The 14007-nt window shown below is 38.0% G+C and overlaps 1 protein-coding gene across 2 annotated transcripts in view; it reads right to left on the bottom strand.

Annotated features, from left to right (window-relative positions):
• LOC143160534 (putative oxidoreductase ZK1290.5) overlaps positions 1-14001 on the bottom strand; it is a 53291-nt gene extending 39290 nt beyond the window's left edge. For both annotated transcript variants that reach the window (XM_076338272.1, XM_076338273.1), the window contains exon 1: positions 13908-14001. In XM_076338272.1, coding sequence (XP_076194387.1) covers positions 13908-14001 — 94 coding nt within the window. The remainder of the gene's footprint in view (positions 1-13907) is intronic.
• Positions 14002-14007: the final 6 nt, after the last annotated feature.

Genomic DNA, 14007 nt, shown 5'->3' with positions numbered 1-14007 from the left:
TTCATTTAGAGGTCTTGCAAATGGACTCAGACTCTTTTCATGCATAATGGATTTCAGCAAGAACATTTAGGACAAACAACTTTTTTTTTTTTTAATTTAACCCTTTTAAGTTAAGGGGAGAGAGTGGGAAAGAAGGAAAATTCAGAATACTTTTGTTATTGTTCCCCGTTCAGTGATGGCACGCAGACTTGTTTCACAAGAAATAAAGAGACCAAAATCAGTCTGGAGGGAATTATTTCAATTTCTGTGCCTAAAAATGAACTACAACAGTACTGATGCACTAAATAATAATTAAAAGCTTAATTATCTAATATTACCACTTTGAAAGCCAACTTAATCACGAACAGGTTTCTAAGTTAATTATGCTACTAACATAACAGCTTCTAGACTCTAGAAATCACAGTTTTCTTGTGTTTACTCACGTGATTAAGTATCTCACAATTCATAGGTGCAGAAGGGTGACAAAAGAAGGTGGAGTGACTTAAATTTCTATTTTTTTAACATTTTAAATGTGGACTTAATGTTATTTGAACATATTAACATTCTTACATGTTTGGGATTACCCTTTGCTCACAGAGATGTAATTCACACTATACATGCATATTTAAAGACAAAATCCAATCTCGCATTTAAGACTAATATGAACTGGGACCCATTCCATCCTCTCACTGCTTCTAAAAATACTGGATTAATATATTTTTATTCTAGAATTCTCTGATAAAAAATAGGAATTCCTTTTAATAAATGAAGTTAAATATAAATAAGTCTGGAAACACTCCCTACTTTTTAGCTAGTATTTTAACTTGTTTTCCTAGGGCAATAGCACTGTTCTCTCACTGACTGAACTAATCCAAATTTGACAGAACTGAGGATGTCCGACATAGTTACATTCCTACAGATTCTGTGAAAATCGGTGGTTGGGAGGGACAAGGATACTGCAGTGGAAATATGGATAGGTCGAAGGGCACAAATCCATTGAAAACTAGGCTTAATTAGTTACGTTGTTCTTTTTGTCATGGTCACTCATCACTTTTTTGATATCCTGAAGACCACAGCTATCAAAACTTGGATAAGAAATGTGCTCTGGCAATCCATAAAAAGTTTCAAAGATTATTAGGAAGGCAGAATCCTGTTCCAATGCGGTTGCTACAGGGGAAAAAACAAACAAAAAAACAAACCAGCAACTCCCCCCAAAAAGACAAAATCAACAACACCCCCCACCCGTCCTCCCCCTAAAAAAACCCCCCACAACAAAATGTAAAATGACTAACAAACCAAAATGCCACTCCCCCCTCCCAGTTTTATGCACCATCTCAGCTGACTCTCAGCCTCATTAAACTTTCTGTTCTCCTTCACAGAAGCTGTAGAACTACAGATAGAGTTCCAAAGCACCAACAGCTTTTCAAAAGAGAATCAGGACCTACTTTCTCTCCCTGTTTTCTCCCTCCCTTTGTGGAGGAGTGTGTCTTCACGTTCTTTGTGAAATGTGAAAGTATTATTTATCTGAATATGTAAAAATGTTCTGTGATATGAATAACTTTGGCTACTTGAAATCAATGGAATCACTTACATTAGAAGAGTTCCTGTTAGTGAAACTGCAAGCCAGGATATTTAGAGATCATATCACGGATTAATTATCTTCTGACATCAGTACTAAATTAAAACAGTTGACAAACAAAACACCTACAAAAATGCCCATTCCTTTGCTGATTTTTTTATCTCCAAGTAATCCCTTGAGAAAGGAACTCTTAAAAGCAAAATCTCAAACATCCTTTTATCAATGTTTACATACTCATTGTGTGTATATGGTATTGTACACCATAATAGGCTTGAAATACCTTGTTCTATTAGTTTTATTTCTATTTTTTCAACACTACTGCCACATAATGCATCTTATGAATACATTAAAGTTTTTGGTGTCAATACAGTTTGATTTCAATAATTACCTTATGAGCAAATTTGATGATAAAATATAAAATGTTGCCTACGCATACAGCAAATGAACATATAACACATGTCAAGGTTTATTGCTAATCCATTCACAAACCCACATGCCTCTTCTATGGAATGGCTCAAGGATAGGCAATCCTGACTTACTGTCCTTGCTTACTGTCTTACCTCCTCCTTCGCTGTTCATATGATCCTCTGGCAAGCTGATTCAGATTGTTAAATGGCCAAAAAAGTGTATAGTTTTAGAATTGTTCATGAACTGAAAAACTTCCCAGAAGGGAAAAAACCACTAAATTTTGGGCAAGTGATGGGGCAAGAAAAGTCCCCCCTTCAGCAGCAACAGTTAAATAATTTTATATATTCAGTGGGTTTATTAAAATTAAAAGAAAAAAAAAAAATCACAGTTGTGTTCAAGCCAACCACCAAATAATCAGAAAGACCTTCTCCGTGAACTTGTCTCCTGGAGCTTTTCTTTCCATTACGTTCCCCAACACCATCCCTAGAGCTGCTCTCAGACAACCAGATAATGTCACACTAACTTTCTATAACCACAGCACTAGAACGCAAGTGTTCTTACTGCTGTATTTTGGCATGGTTTTTACTTAACAGGGTCAGTTAACTCTGAAAATCATATTTAGCATCAGATGACGAAGTATTCATAGCATCCTCTCTTCTTTTGTAGAGCGTAGGGCTTTCCTCTGCAGCAGGTGCAATCAAACAAAGTCAAGCTTGTTATGAAGCTATTACACTCTACAATTTTCATAAGGCAACTACGGAGTACTTCCAGTTATGGGATCCAAATTTAGTCACAATCACTTTTACAAAATAACTTGCACGTTTTACTCAGAGTCTGAGAATGGCATCTAACGTATATATAATGGAGCAGCTGCCCTTGCAGGAATGGAACCTATAGAGATGATGGGTTTCTAGAAGAACTGGTAAGACAATGTCAACGATACCTGAAGGGCCCTGAGCAGACTTGTATTATATAACCAATGCTTTGGTCAGAATTAAAGCAGCACACAGGTTTATCTAAAACTCAAGTCACTTAAGGCCAAAGCTGTATAAAAGTTGCAGGAACAATTGCATTTTGTGAGGCTACAACACAGAAATGCCAGTGCAGTGCTGTAACTCCAATAAACAGGTGCCGGTAGAGGTTGTTGTGTACAAACATGGTGCAACATGAGCTAGAGTAGTTGAAGTATGGGCATGAACTTGCTTCTGCAAACCTCAAAGGACAGTGAGGACAACCCTGCCAGCACCACAGTAAGGCAGGTACTTCCATGCTGTAGCAACATACTGGTATAAGAAGATTCACCAGAGAATTCCTGATAGAGGTCTTCATTGCATTTACACACATTTTATGGCATTACAGCTGTACTGTATGGATGTGGTGTTTTCACGTTCCTAAATAATATCACTATGCTAATGAAACATTGTTAATAGACCTGGCCTATGTAAAGTCTAGAGATTACACCACAAAGTTTCTTTTGCCTCTGTAAAAGCTATCTGGATTGTGGATATTACTTTTTTTTAATATATATATATATAAGTTTTACTTTGGTAATGTTTCTCCTTTTTTTTTGCTAAATATGACCCATTGCTTAGTGCAAAGGGGTCACTCTGAGACTGTTTTTCTCCTGTGTGACTCAGTTAGAATAAGCTCATAGCATTCAATAACATGAGGAAGAAAAGTAGGCAAGCATGATTTTAAACTCCGCAATTCTACTCAGGCAACTCTACACAGGCACCAAGGAACAGAATGGAAGAATACAGCCTTGCTGCAAGGCAAAAGGGTAGGAGAGAGCCATTACATGTTTATTATATATCCAGGGAAAGGGAAGCCAGAATTGCTAGTTTTCTCTCTTCCCGAGAGGAAGGAAGAAATGGCAATGAGCCATTGTTGACAGAAGCACTCTATTCCCTCCATCCCAAATAGGCTCTGACTGTGAAAGATATTCAGATCATCTACTATAAAATGACTGTACACCTCTGATCAATGACCTACCATTTATCTAGTCAGAACTTTAGAAAAGGAGGTATAAAAGCAACTTCTCAGAATGCGTCTCACAAGCAGCCCAGAAAGTCTGCAAGTAGCATCTATCATCAGTGGGATGCTATGGCTCTCATATGGCACCAATTCACTGATGTATTTCTAGCAGCAAAAATACACTGTCATCCCAAAAATGCAAATGTTTTTTCTGTAGGAGTAAAGAGCTCTTTCCACTGGAAAGTGCCAGCTATTTAAATTATTCAGCTGTTGTGTACAAATATTTTTATCATGCAGAACTTCTCAATGAAATTTATAGGGGAGGACAACTCTGGAAAGTGACCGATACATTTGAAAGGCAATTATGAATGTGTAATCCATGTAGAAATTTCATAAGCAGACCAGCAGCACACATTTATTTAAATGCCTTTACAGACAGACTGCCAAATCTTGAAGCCTTTTCTTTCACTCCACACTTTCCCACCGCCGTGAGAACTATTTCTCATTAACAACCAAATTGGTTTCAGATGCTCTGCTATAAGATGTTACCTTAGAAACCATTTGGTAAAAGACTGTGGCTTCCTTCCATAGAAATCTCAAGCAGTGAAAAGGCAGATTTTCTGGCATAAATCAAATCCAATTTCTAGGGTTCACTAAACCTTTTCTCCTCAGAATAATGTTTTGTGACTAGATCTTAGCAGTTAATAGTGCACGAAGAATTGCTGGTGTGAACCAGTTTTAAATTATTTTCATTCTATTCCCTTTGTTAACTCAATTGAAATTACTTCCAGTACTTATCATACCTTGATAGAACTTTTAACTTCATAACTAATAAGGGTATGTACAGCAAATAAATAGACCGAATAAAAATATTAATGTTATTTTCCTCCCCTTTAATACAACTCCTTAAACTATCTGATAAAGATTACGTTAATTGATTAACAACATTAAACATTTGGAAATAGTTCAAAATAAATGAGACAGACCTGTAACAATTTTTTCCTCCTCCAAACAACTTCCACAAAAAAGAACGATCGAAAGGAAAAAGAAAATAAAGCCCCTACTCTGTACTTAAGTAGGACATTATGATAATCATTCCTGCTGTGAAAGTGTGACTTAAAAGTTATGTAAATAATTTATGATTAAGCATAATCAGCATACAATTAAGTAGAGAGATAGCAATTTTAAAAAGTATTTGATCATGAGACCAATAATTCAAAAACACTTAGAATATCATAAAGATATTATAGAAAAAATTATAAAGAGAACTGCAATTTTTAGTGACTTGTAGCTTACAAGATGAAAATGTATGTACAATAACTCATCATTGTAAGATCCTAATTCAAGATGATGTTCAAGCTGATGACTGATTTTTGACATCATAAAAGTGCCCTTTATACCTACCAGACTATTTGCGGAATAAATGCACTTGTGAATCATGACAAGATCCTACTCCTGCAGTATCATGTGAGACTGCAAGGTCTGAGACTTGCAGTGTCCCACTGCTAACTAATTGCGTTCGTGAGTTCGAAGGACAGCAGCAATCCAGCTATCCATAGTCCAAACTAAAAGCGAACAATAAAGAACGTTTCTTATCAAATGTTTTTTTGTTCCCCACATCATCTAAGAATTTAAAATGTATTTTCTCAAGGTTTCCAAGACAAACAACATTTCTTGTAGCCCCTCCTCTCACATTGCACATTCAACCTTAGAACAGTATGTATTAGAATGCAAAGCACTTCCATTCAGGCGTTAAGCCTGGGGAACAGAGCTTACAGTTATGAAACTGAGGTAAAGCCACGAAGATGGTTTTCCCCTTTCCCTCCCCTCTCGACGAGGATTTTGTATCACATTCTGTGCTGGAGGTACTTGGCATAAACATTAGAAGAACTGAAGAAAGTTTAGGAATCAGTACCTCCCTCTTCCCCGTTTGGAGGCATGAGGAACTACTGCAATTTAGGTTACAGCAGCATGTGACATCACCATTCAATGCTGCCAAAACTATGTTAGGGAGCTCTGCCAAAGAAAAAAGGTATGATGACTAAAATCTGCTACATGAAGGTTGAAAGATAGAAGTCAGCTTTCTCCCCACCCCCACCCCCCCAAGTTTGGTATCATTTTTCTATGTTACAGAAACATGGTGAAACACAAAAGTTAAATATACTTGGAGCTTGCTTCTCTGTTCATTTCAAACTGGTTACAAATAACTTGTTCATCTAGTGGGCAATTAAGCTTGTAACATTTGAAAGTATTAATGTCAACAGCAAATTTAAAAGCATACACATAAAGTGCCTCTGCTTATACTGATAAAGGCTTTAATTATTAAACAGTGATAGAAACCTAAATTTGTTTTTTATTACTTAGACTTAGTGATGGACATTTAAAGTTAATCCATTTCACATCAGCAACAGTATGATTACCAAAAAGACTCCAGCATGAGAAAGGAAGCTATCTTTCTGCTATTAAATCATAGTTCATATGTCAAAATACAAATAAGGTAAAATCCCCACCAAAAATATAAAAAGCTGACCTCATAGATTTGTAGGTGTACAAAGAGAGCAGAGACAAAGCAGCAACTTCCCCCAGAAAAATAAATTATTTCTGTACTGTGTACACTCTGATATAAGCAAAAATTGGCCCAGCATTTTGCCCCAGATGCATTTACCAGCACCCTTTAAAATGCGGTACAACATTTGTACAGCATTCGGTCTTTTTTAAAGAATAAAACACCACCAGACTGGAAGCAGGTGAAGATAGAAGAAAGCAAGGAGGGTAGGAGCTCAGCAGGTTTAGCCAGATTAGGAGAGGATACTGCTTTGTTCCACTATCTACAAATACACAGCTGCCTGGAATATGGCCACATTTTGTACATGAGAGAAGTTAAATATCTGGAGGCCCTCAAAGCTCAAGTACAACTTCTCAAGGTCAGATCTACTGAAACGGTGGATGAATTGAGACAGAAAGATTTATAGATGTGGCATTTTGTTCATCACAAGAGGCTATTAAGGAAACTTGGTAACCATGGGTGAGAAGCAAAGTCCCAAGGGAGTAAAAAAAAATTGTGGAGACATAAAACAAAGGGAAGAAATAAACAGCCGATTCTTATTACAGGATAAGATTAATAGGGGGGAGTGCCATAGGTCTTGGTATCAGGACCGCTGTTCCATAAATTTCCTTAAGAACTGAAGCCATGAAAAAACAAGAGCCATGAATAAAAAAAAAAAGGCAGTAACAGTGGAGAATGACAAAAAGTGAAGGCTTGATTCTGCTGCCATTGAATTGAAGAGCAAAATCTCATTTGATTCTAATTCCAGCAGGACTGGGTCTTTTTTGACCACAGCTAAATTTAAGAATGAATATGAGCAACTCTAAGATTAATAATTAAGAAGTAGGTAACTGGATTAGTAATACATAATGGAACGAAAGGTTAAAATACTTCCACTCAGCATTAAGATTCAAGTTATATGTAGAATTTTGTCAAAGAAAACCCCCAATACAACCTGATGTAATGAAAGTGGAGTAATCTGATTCTATGTTTTTCTCCAGAAAAATCCCACTTGTTGTGAAAAGAACTGGGAACGATACAAAAAGTCTTGTATGGTTGCAATGCAAATGATGCAATGTCTTAAATAATGCAATCAGTGAAGTCAGTAAAGACTTACTTTTATGATTTATTTACTTAGATAAAGCTACAGCTGAATATCAGGAATCTTATCTATAGAACACCCTGAAATGAGGACAGGGGACATTTTAATGGTTTCCCTTGAGTATGGAGGGATTCCATGTGTGTGTCTGTGTGTATTATTTTACCATGTTACCAGTGCAATATACTGACAAATGCAGTAAAAATGCGATTTAAGCAAGTTCGCCGTGCTATAAGTTAACCGACATCATGTTATTTATTGGGATTGATTTTTATTCCTCCCAGTCTTTGTCTTTTCGATTAGAAGCTGCTCAGAGCAGTACCTGTCCGCTTTCCCAGTTACAGTGCCTAGCATAACGGCACTGTCCATTCTTGAATGATCTTCTGTAAAGAACATCATTACTAATAATAAAATACTCACTGTGTGTGACATGGGTAAGGCACAATGAGTATAAAGACTTGATTATTTTGTTTAGTAATTGCCTGTCCTGAACCTCCTTCCCAAACAAGCATGCAATTAATTTTATACTTTAATAGGAGGGGATCATTAGAGAACTTTTTATCTCATCAAGTTGTTATTAATTCTAGCTACCCTAAGGATTACATAGAAAGCAACTGCACAAGAAAACAATCTGTGAATTTTTGGTATGACCAGCACATCTTGTCAGGAAAACACATGCTATTTGACCACCCCCCTGAATTTCATTATTACTGTCCCTAAAAACAAACAAACCAAAAAAAAAAAAAACCCACAAAAAACCAAACACAAAACCCCCTCTTCTAGTGGGAATATAACTAACATATCAAAGGGATGAAGATAGTTTCACTAGAGAGAGCCAGAACAAGCCTTAAGACATGTCTATAATTGGTGGTTTGGGGACCTTTTGCAATAAGGCAATATTTGGGGTTTTTAATAGAATAAAGCATTCAGTGTATTGGTAAAGTTCATGAACAAATCAACTACTTTTGACCACTAAGAGAGGTTACCAAGTTTCCCTCATATCACAAAGCCTTCCAACAAAGAGCGATGCCACGCTGAATTTAACCATTCAGCACATGACCTTGAAAAAGCTTCCTAATACTTCAGTTACAGGAAGAAAAGTCCTTGTGCTACCAGATTATAGCCAAACGCTTTAGAGGGTATCATTTTACCCCTCAGATAAAAAGGGCGGGAAAAAAAAAGGGAGAGAGAAAAAAAAGAAGGGAAAAGGAGGAAAAAAAAAAGAAAGAGGGGAAAAGGATGAAAAAAAGTGACAACTTTCTAAGTGGGGGTTTCCTACTGTACTAACTGTATGCATTTTCCTTCCAAAGCCTGAAGAGGATGATATTGTGTGTACCACTTTGACAAGTGATCCATTTTTGAGGATGTTGCTTTAGATAAGCACCAAGTATCCTGTAGTTAAGACAATGTAAGAATAAGTAATTCTCTACTAGAGTACAAAGTCTCACAAAGTATGCGATTCTCGGATACATGTAGCTCCTATGAAAAAGTGTAACTACACCAACTTCAGAACAGTGTCATTTTATGTCAGTTATTTGCCCTGTATTTCTGAAACACTAATAAAGTAAGTCTTGCAAATATGGAAAGAAATTATAGCTATCTTATTAGCAAGATAGTGAATGTATCCAATTTCTAAAGCAATCTAAAGGCATTATGAGGTAATGTACTCTCTGGGGCATAGCTTTACACTTGTATCAAGTATTAGGGCCAAAATGCCAATTCATTTTAGACTTAAGCCTACTCTAGTTGAAAGCAGCCTTTGTAATGAAAATTATCATTGACCGTAAACATGCCTGACCCTCTGCATATGAATAATATTGGCTAACACAATTGTTAGAATCAAACCATGAGAAATACAAAGTTATCAGCAGTTTTTATAATCATACAAAAACCCAAGTTGTAGATTATTTTTATTTGTTAATTAAAACTTCAGCTACACAGCATATTTCTAACACAAAGGTGGGCTGCCGTATAATAATCGGTAGGTGTCTCAGGAAAGTCAGCTTGTTTTACCATTGCTAGTAGACTTATCTTTCTGCTAGACACAAGACAGATACAATACGGTATGAATATGCATGTAGGTAAATACAGAATTTTGGATGTACAGAATTTGGCATGTTATTCCAAGTAACCTTTCAGACTGATCATAAATTTTGCACGCTACACAGCCTTCTCTGGTGTACAAATCCACCCTTCTCACTAGAGATTTTAATGCAAATGATCCTCCTCACCAAGAACAGTTTGTGTAAGCGAGCGCAGAGCATCAGAAAGAGAATGGTAACCTAATGAAAGACCAATTAACCTCCTCCCTTCCTGTTTCCCCTTTTGCATCAAACCTCGACCAGCTTATTGAAATTCTATACAAATCTGGAAGCCAAAGCAGCTGTGACATGTAAACCCATTAAAAAAAAGAAAACCCAGTTACAAAACCACCACCATAACACCTTTTGACAACTGAAGCTTGAAGAGAAAGATCAGATATTTTTGACAGAATGCTATCCTAGGCTGCTGTTGCACTCTCTCTCCAGTAACATGTTCTGGCTGAGAAACATGTTACATGTCTCCTACTCCAGCTGTCAGCTGCTACGAAAGGGGTTTCATCACTTGGAAATAGCTTGCATATCTATCTGAGCTGCCTTCCAGTTGACATAACTGGATAGTTGCAACCATCTTAACACAGCATATTTATCTCTTTGAAGCTTTTAGAAAGATTATCTAGCAACAGAGGCAACATACATATCTGTCCTCTCAAAGATGACTTTTCATAGATAACAATTATGTCTGCATGTTTAGAAGGATAAGAAATAACAAAGAAACAACCAAATTTTAAATCCTGCAGAAAATGGCCTTGCAGAAAATGCATCCTCATTGAAGAAAGTTTTCCTCTGCTTTATAGCTGAGTAAATTTTTTTGCGCTGCAAACATTAGTTAACGCAGTAAAGCTGTAACAAAAATAAGCCATTAATTTGTAAAAGAGTAGTTAAGAGGGAACACCTACCATAAATAAAGATCCCATTGTGTTAGGCTACCTATCATGGTATTTACAGCTTGACCACAAACGCAAGCGTAGCGAGTCTTGAGCTTCCCCCCCACCCGCCTTCTTTTCTTAAATCCACAATGTTTTGCAGCATATATCAAGTAGTTCTTAAAATTACCTGACTGGTTCCTATCTATTACAAGATCCTCAAAAAGCTGCAGAATGTATAAGCAATATGTCAAGTGTTACTCTAGCAAGACAAGAATAGGTAAGTGAAGTCAAAGAACCAAATCCTGCTGTTCATGACACCGCTGTAAGTCAAGAGAAGCTCCTTGAAAGCCATACCTGACAGAAGTTATTGGGCCAGAAAATTTCAAACTTAATTCTCTTGATCTTCTACGTTGCTATCCATTTATTGTGGTTTGAGTTCAGGCTTGACAATCAACTACTCAGTACTTACTAATATAATGAAAGTACAGCAAGCAGCACGCTATTTGGTAGAGAGTACAAAGGAGTTTTTCTGCCTGTTTACTTTCTAGTCAGATTATTCTTCCAATCACCTAAGAAAGGTATTGCAATCTCCAATAAAATAAAAAAAAAAAAAGTGGCTCTGCAGATAGTCTGAAATACAGTTCAGCATATACTGAAACAATGGACATAAGACAACTGAGTCCATCCTCTAAAAAAGACTATTTACATTTTTTTATTTTTGTAAAAAATCTCCAAGCGAACTAAATTGGCAAAAAGTGTTACAGGTTAAAACGAACAAACAAACAAACAACCCTCACCCCCCAAAAAAACCCCCAAAACAACAGTGAAAGGGAAAAAAATAGTAATTTTGAACAACATAGGCCCTTTTGTTCATTATATAGGGACTCTGTAAGGGACAGCTGCATCAAATATTCTTAAGGTTAATAGATACTAAAATAACAAATTCGTACATTGGGCATACACATAGCACATTTTTATGAATGTGTGTATGCACATAAATACATGGTAAAAGCAGTTATCAACATTTTGTAGACTTTTAAACTCTTTTTTTTTTTAATTTTTTGGCTGATGATGCTGAGTTGCTAAGACTTTTTAACTAATATGTGCAGCTCAAATGGCTTTGGGTACTCTGAAACAAGCATTACAAGCTCTATCTATTCACTTAGTGTTTCTGGATGAAAAAACAGCCCTATTAAAATCAAAGGCCAACTCCTATTGACTTAAGTGGCTTAATATGCTCTAAAATCCACAGCTCCAATTTCACCCTCCTTTATACTAATGAAAATCCTAAATAATTGCTCTGAAGTCAGTATACACTCATAGGATAAAGATGAAAAGAGCACGAGGGTAATTTTATTTTATAGCTTAGCTTGATACTTTTGTGACTGATTAACTCCAGCGTCACAGACAAAGAACGTAAGTGCCTTTGATTTGTATGTTTATGTAAAATAATGGAAAATCTGGGATATCGAATTGACCCACGATAAAATTGCATCATGAAAGACTGGCTGGGAAGGGTATTCATGTTTTAGAATATGTTGTGAATGAAAGAGGCTTCTGGAAAGACTGTTAAGAAGAGACAGAAAGAGACGCTCAAATACTGTGCCAAAAGAATCTGAGGCTTTAATCATGAGACAAATTAACTCTTTACTTTTACAAGAAATAAAAACTAGTTAATGTCAACTATATACTAAGACAACCATTCAAAAAACCCGAGAAAAATCTGGTCAAGTATGCAGTGGTCACTGGTATGTGTATGGTACACGTTTGCCTCTTTGTGGCACACCTTCCAGGCACTCTTTGCTGCGTCTCCTGCCTTGGGGAAGTTAATGGTCTCTTTATCTGTTACTCGTACAGCATGGACAGTGCTCTAACACCACAGAATTACTGGTATTAACCCTCCTCTGCTCACACAGTCCTATGCTGACTTGGAAGAATGGCCTTTAATCATTTAATAGTGTGGCTCTCTTGAACCGTTAGCAAATCCAACAATTAGAGGGATTTGGAATTCAGAATAGTATAAACCTGATATTCCTATGTACAACTAAAAGGAGTATTCTGCTGCAAGCCAAGCTTGGGTTAATACCATCTACAGTTCAGTAAAAAAGAAAATCCTTTTCCCCTTTTCTCAAACAGCTGAGGGAGAATAAATTCTTTGCTTGACTTGAGGGCGGGGGGAAGGAGAAAAAAAATAAAATCCTTCTTTCAAATTTCACAGACACTTTCATGCCCGTGTCGTCATTGCAGGAGTGTATTCTGGTTAGGCTGTAGTCTTGTTTTGCTAAGACTGAATGCAGTAGCTTTCCCGAACTATCACTAGCATTAACTCAGACAACTAGCACGGTCTTATAAGGACTTCTGATTTTCTCCCCCATGTTCACATTTTACAGAATAAATTCTTTAAGAGTTTAAGCAATTCTACTGCAGAACTTCTCACTGCACAATTGATAATAAAATTAAATGTAAATTATAAAAAAGTTAATTTCCCTTTGCACTTTCGTATTTTCAGGCAGATTTTTTTTCTCCTAAAAACCTACTAAAAATGTCAGACAGATCTGTGTGACCAACAGCCAAAAACATGGCGTTTGTTAAACTTCAACACAATGTCACCAAACCTTGGTTTTCAAAAAGAAAGAATATAAAGAATAAAAATCACACACCAGATTCTGATGCACTGCCAGGGTCTAAGAGCATTTGGATTCTCTCCATGTACGCAGGGGCCACGTGCTCCTGCAGCCACAAGGCACAAGGTTCACACAGGCCTGCGGACTCGGAGACGAAGCCGCGATTCCTGCGCAGGCTTTCGACTGCAGCAGGTGCTGCCGACGAAAAAAGCTTCCAGTGCGATTGATTCAGGCTTGAAAGTCTGCTTTAAAGAAAAATCTGCTCCCAAGCCTCAGTTAAAAAAAAAAAAACAACACCCAAACCAAAACTCAAAAAAACCCAAAGAGAAACACCAAACCACCGAATCACACCTTGGGGGAAGCGGGAGGAGAGGTTTGTGCTCCCAAGCAGACAAGTGCCTGTTCTCCGGCTTGCCTTGCCGGAGGGCAGCCGGAGGAGCCCCAGGCGGTCCCAGTCAACAGGACCAGGGAGGTTCACCCAACACTAAGTAAGCCTTTGGAGGAGCGCAGGGACTGCCCAGCTCTGCGCAGGCGGCCTCAGCAGGAGGCTCAAGCCCAGCCTGCCCTGAGGCGAGCCCGGCTGTGGACCAACGGTAGAGCCAAACCCCGGCGAGCCGGCCCGGCCTTGCGGTGAGCCCCCGCCATCTCGCAACGTCTCTCAGAGGGAGGCCTCTCCGGCGCGAGTCTCGGCCGGGCCCGCTGCCGGCTCCGCCGCGAGGCGCGGCACTTACCGAGCCCCAGCACCGGAATGCTCCGGCCGTTGGCGAGCGGCAGCGTGGGGCAGCCGTACGCCCCGCCCTCCTCCTCCGCCGCCGCCGCCGCCATGTTTAG

The sequence above is a fragment of the Aptenodytes patagonicus genome, chromosome 5, assembly GCF_965638725.1.
Source record: "Aptenodytes patagonicus chromosome 5, bAptPat1.pri.cur, whole genome shotgun sequence".
NCBI classification, from domain to species: Eukaryota; Metazoa; Chordata; class Aves; order Sphenisciformes; family Spheniscidae; genus Aptenodytes; species Aptenodytes patagonicus.
Note: the sequence above shows the minus strand (reverse complement) of the source record. Positions and strands in the feature narration are given on the sequence as shown.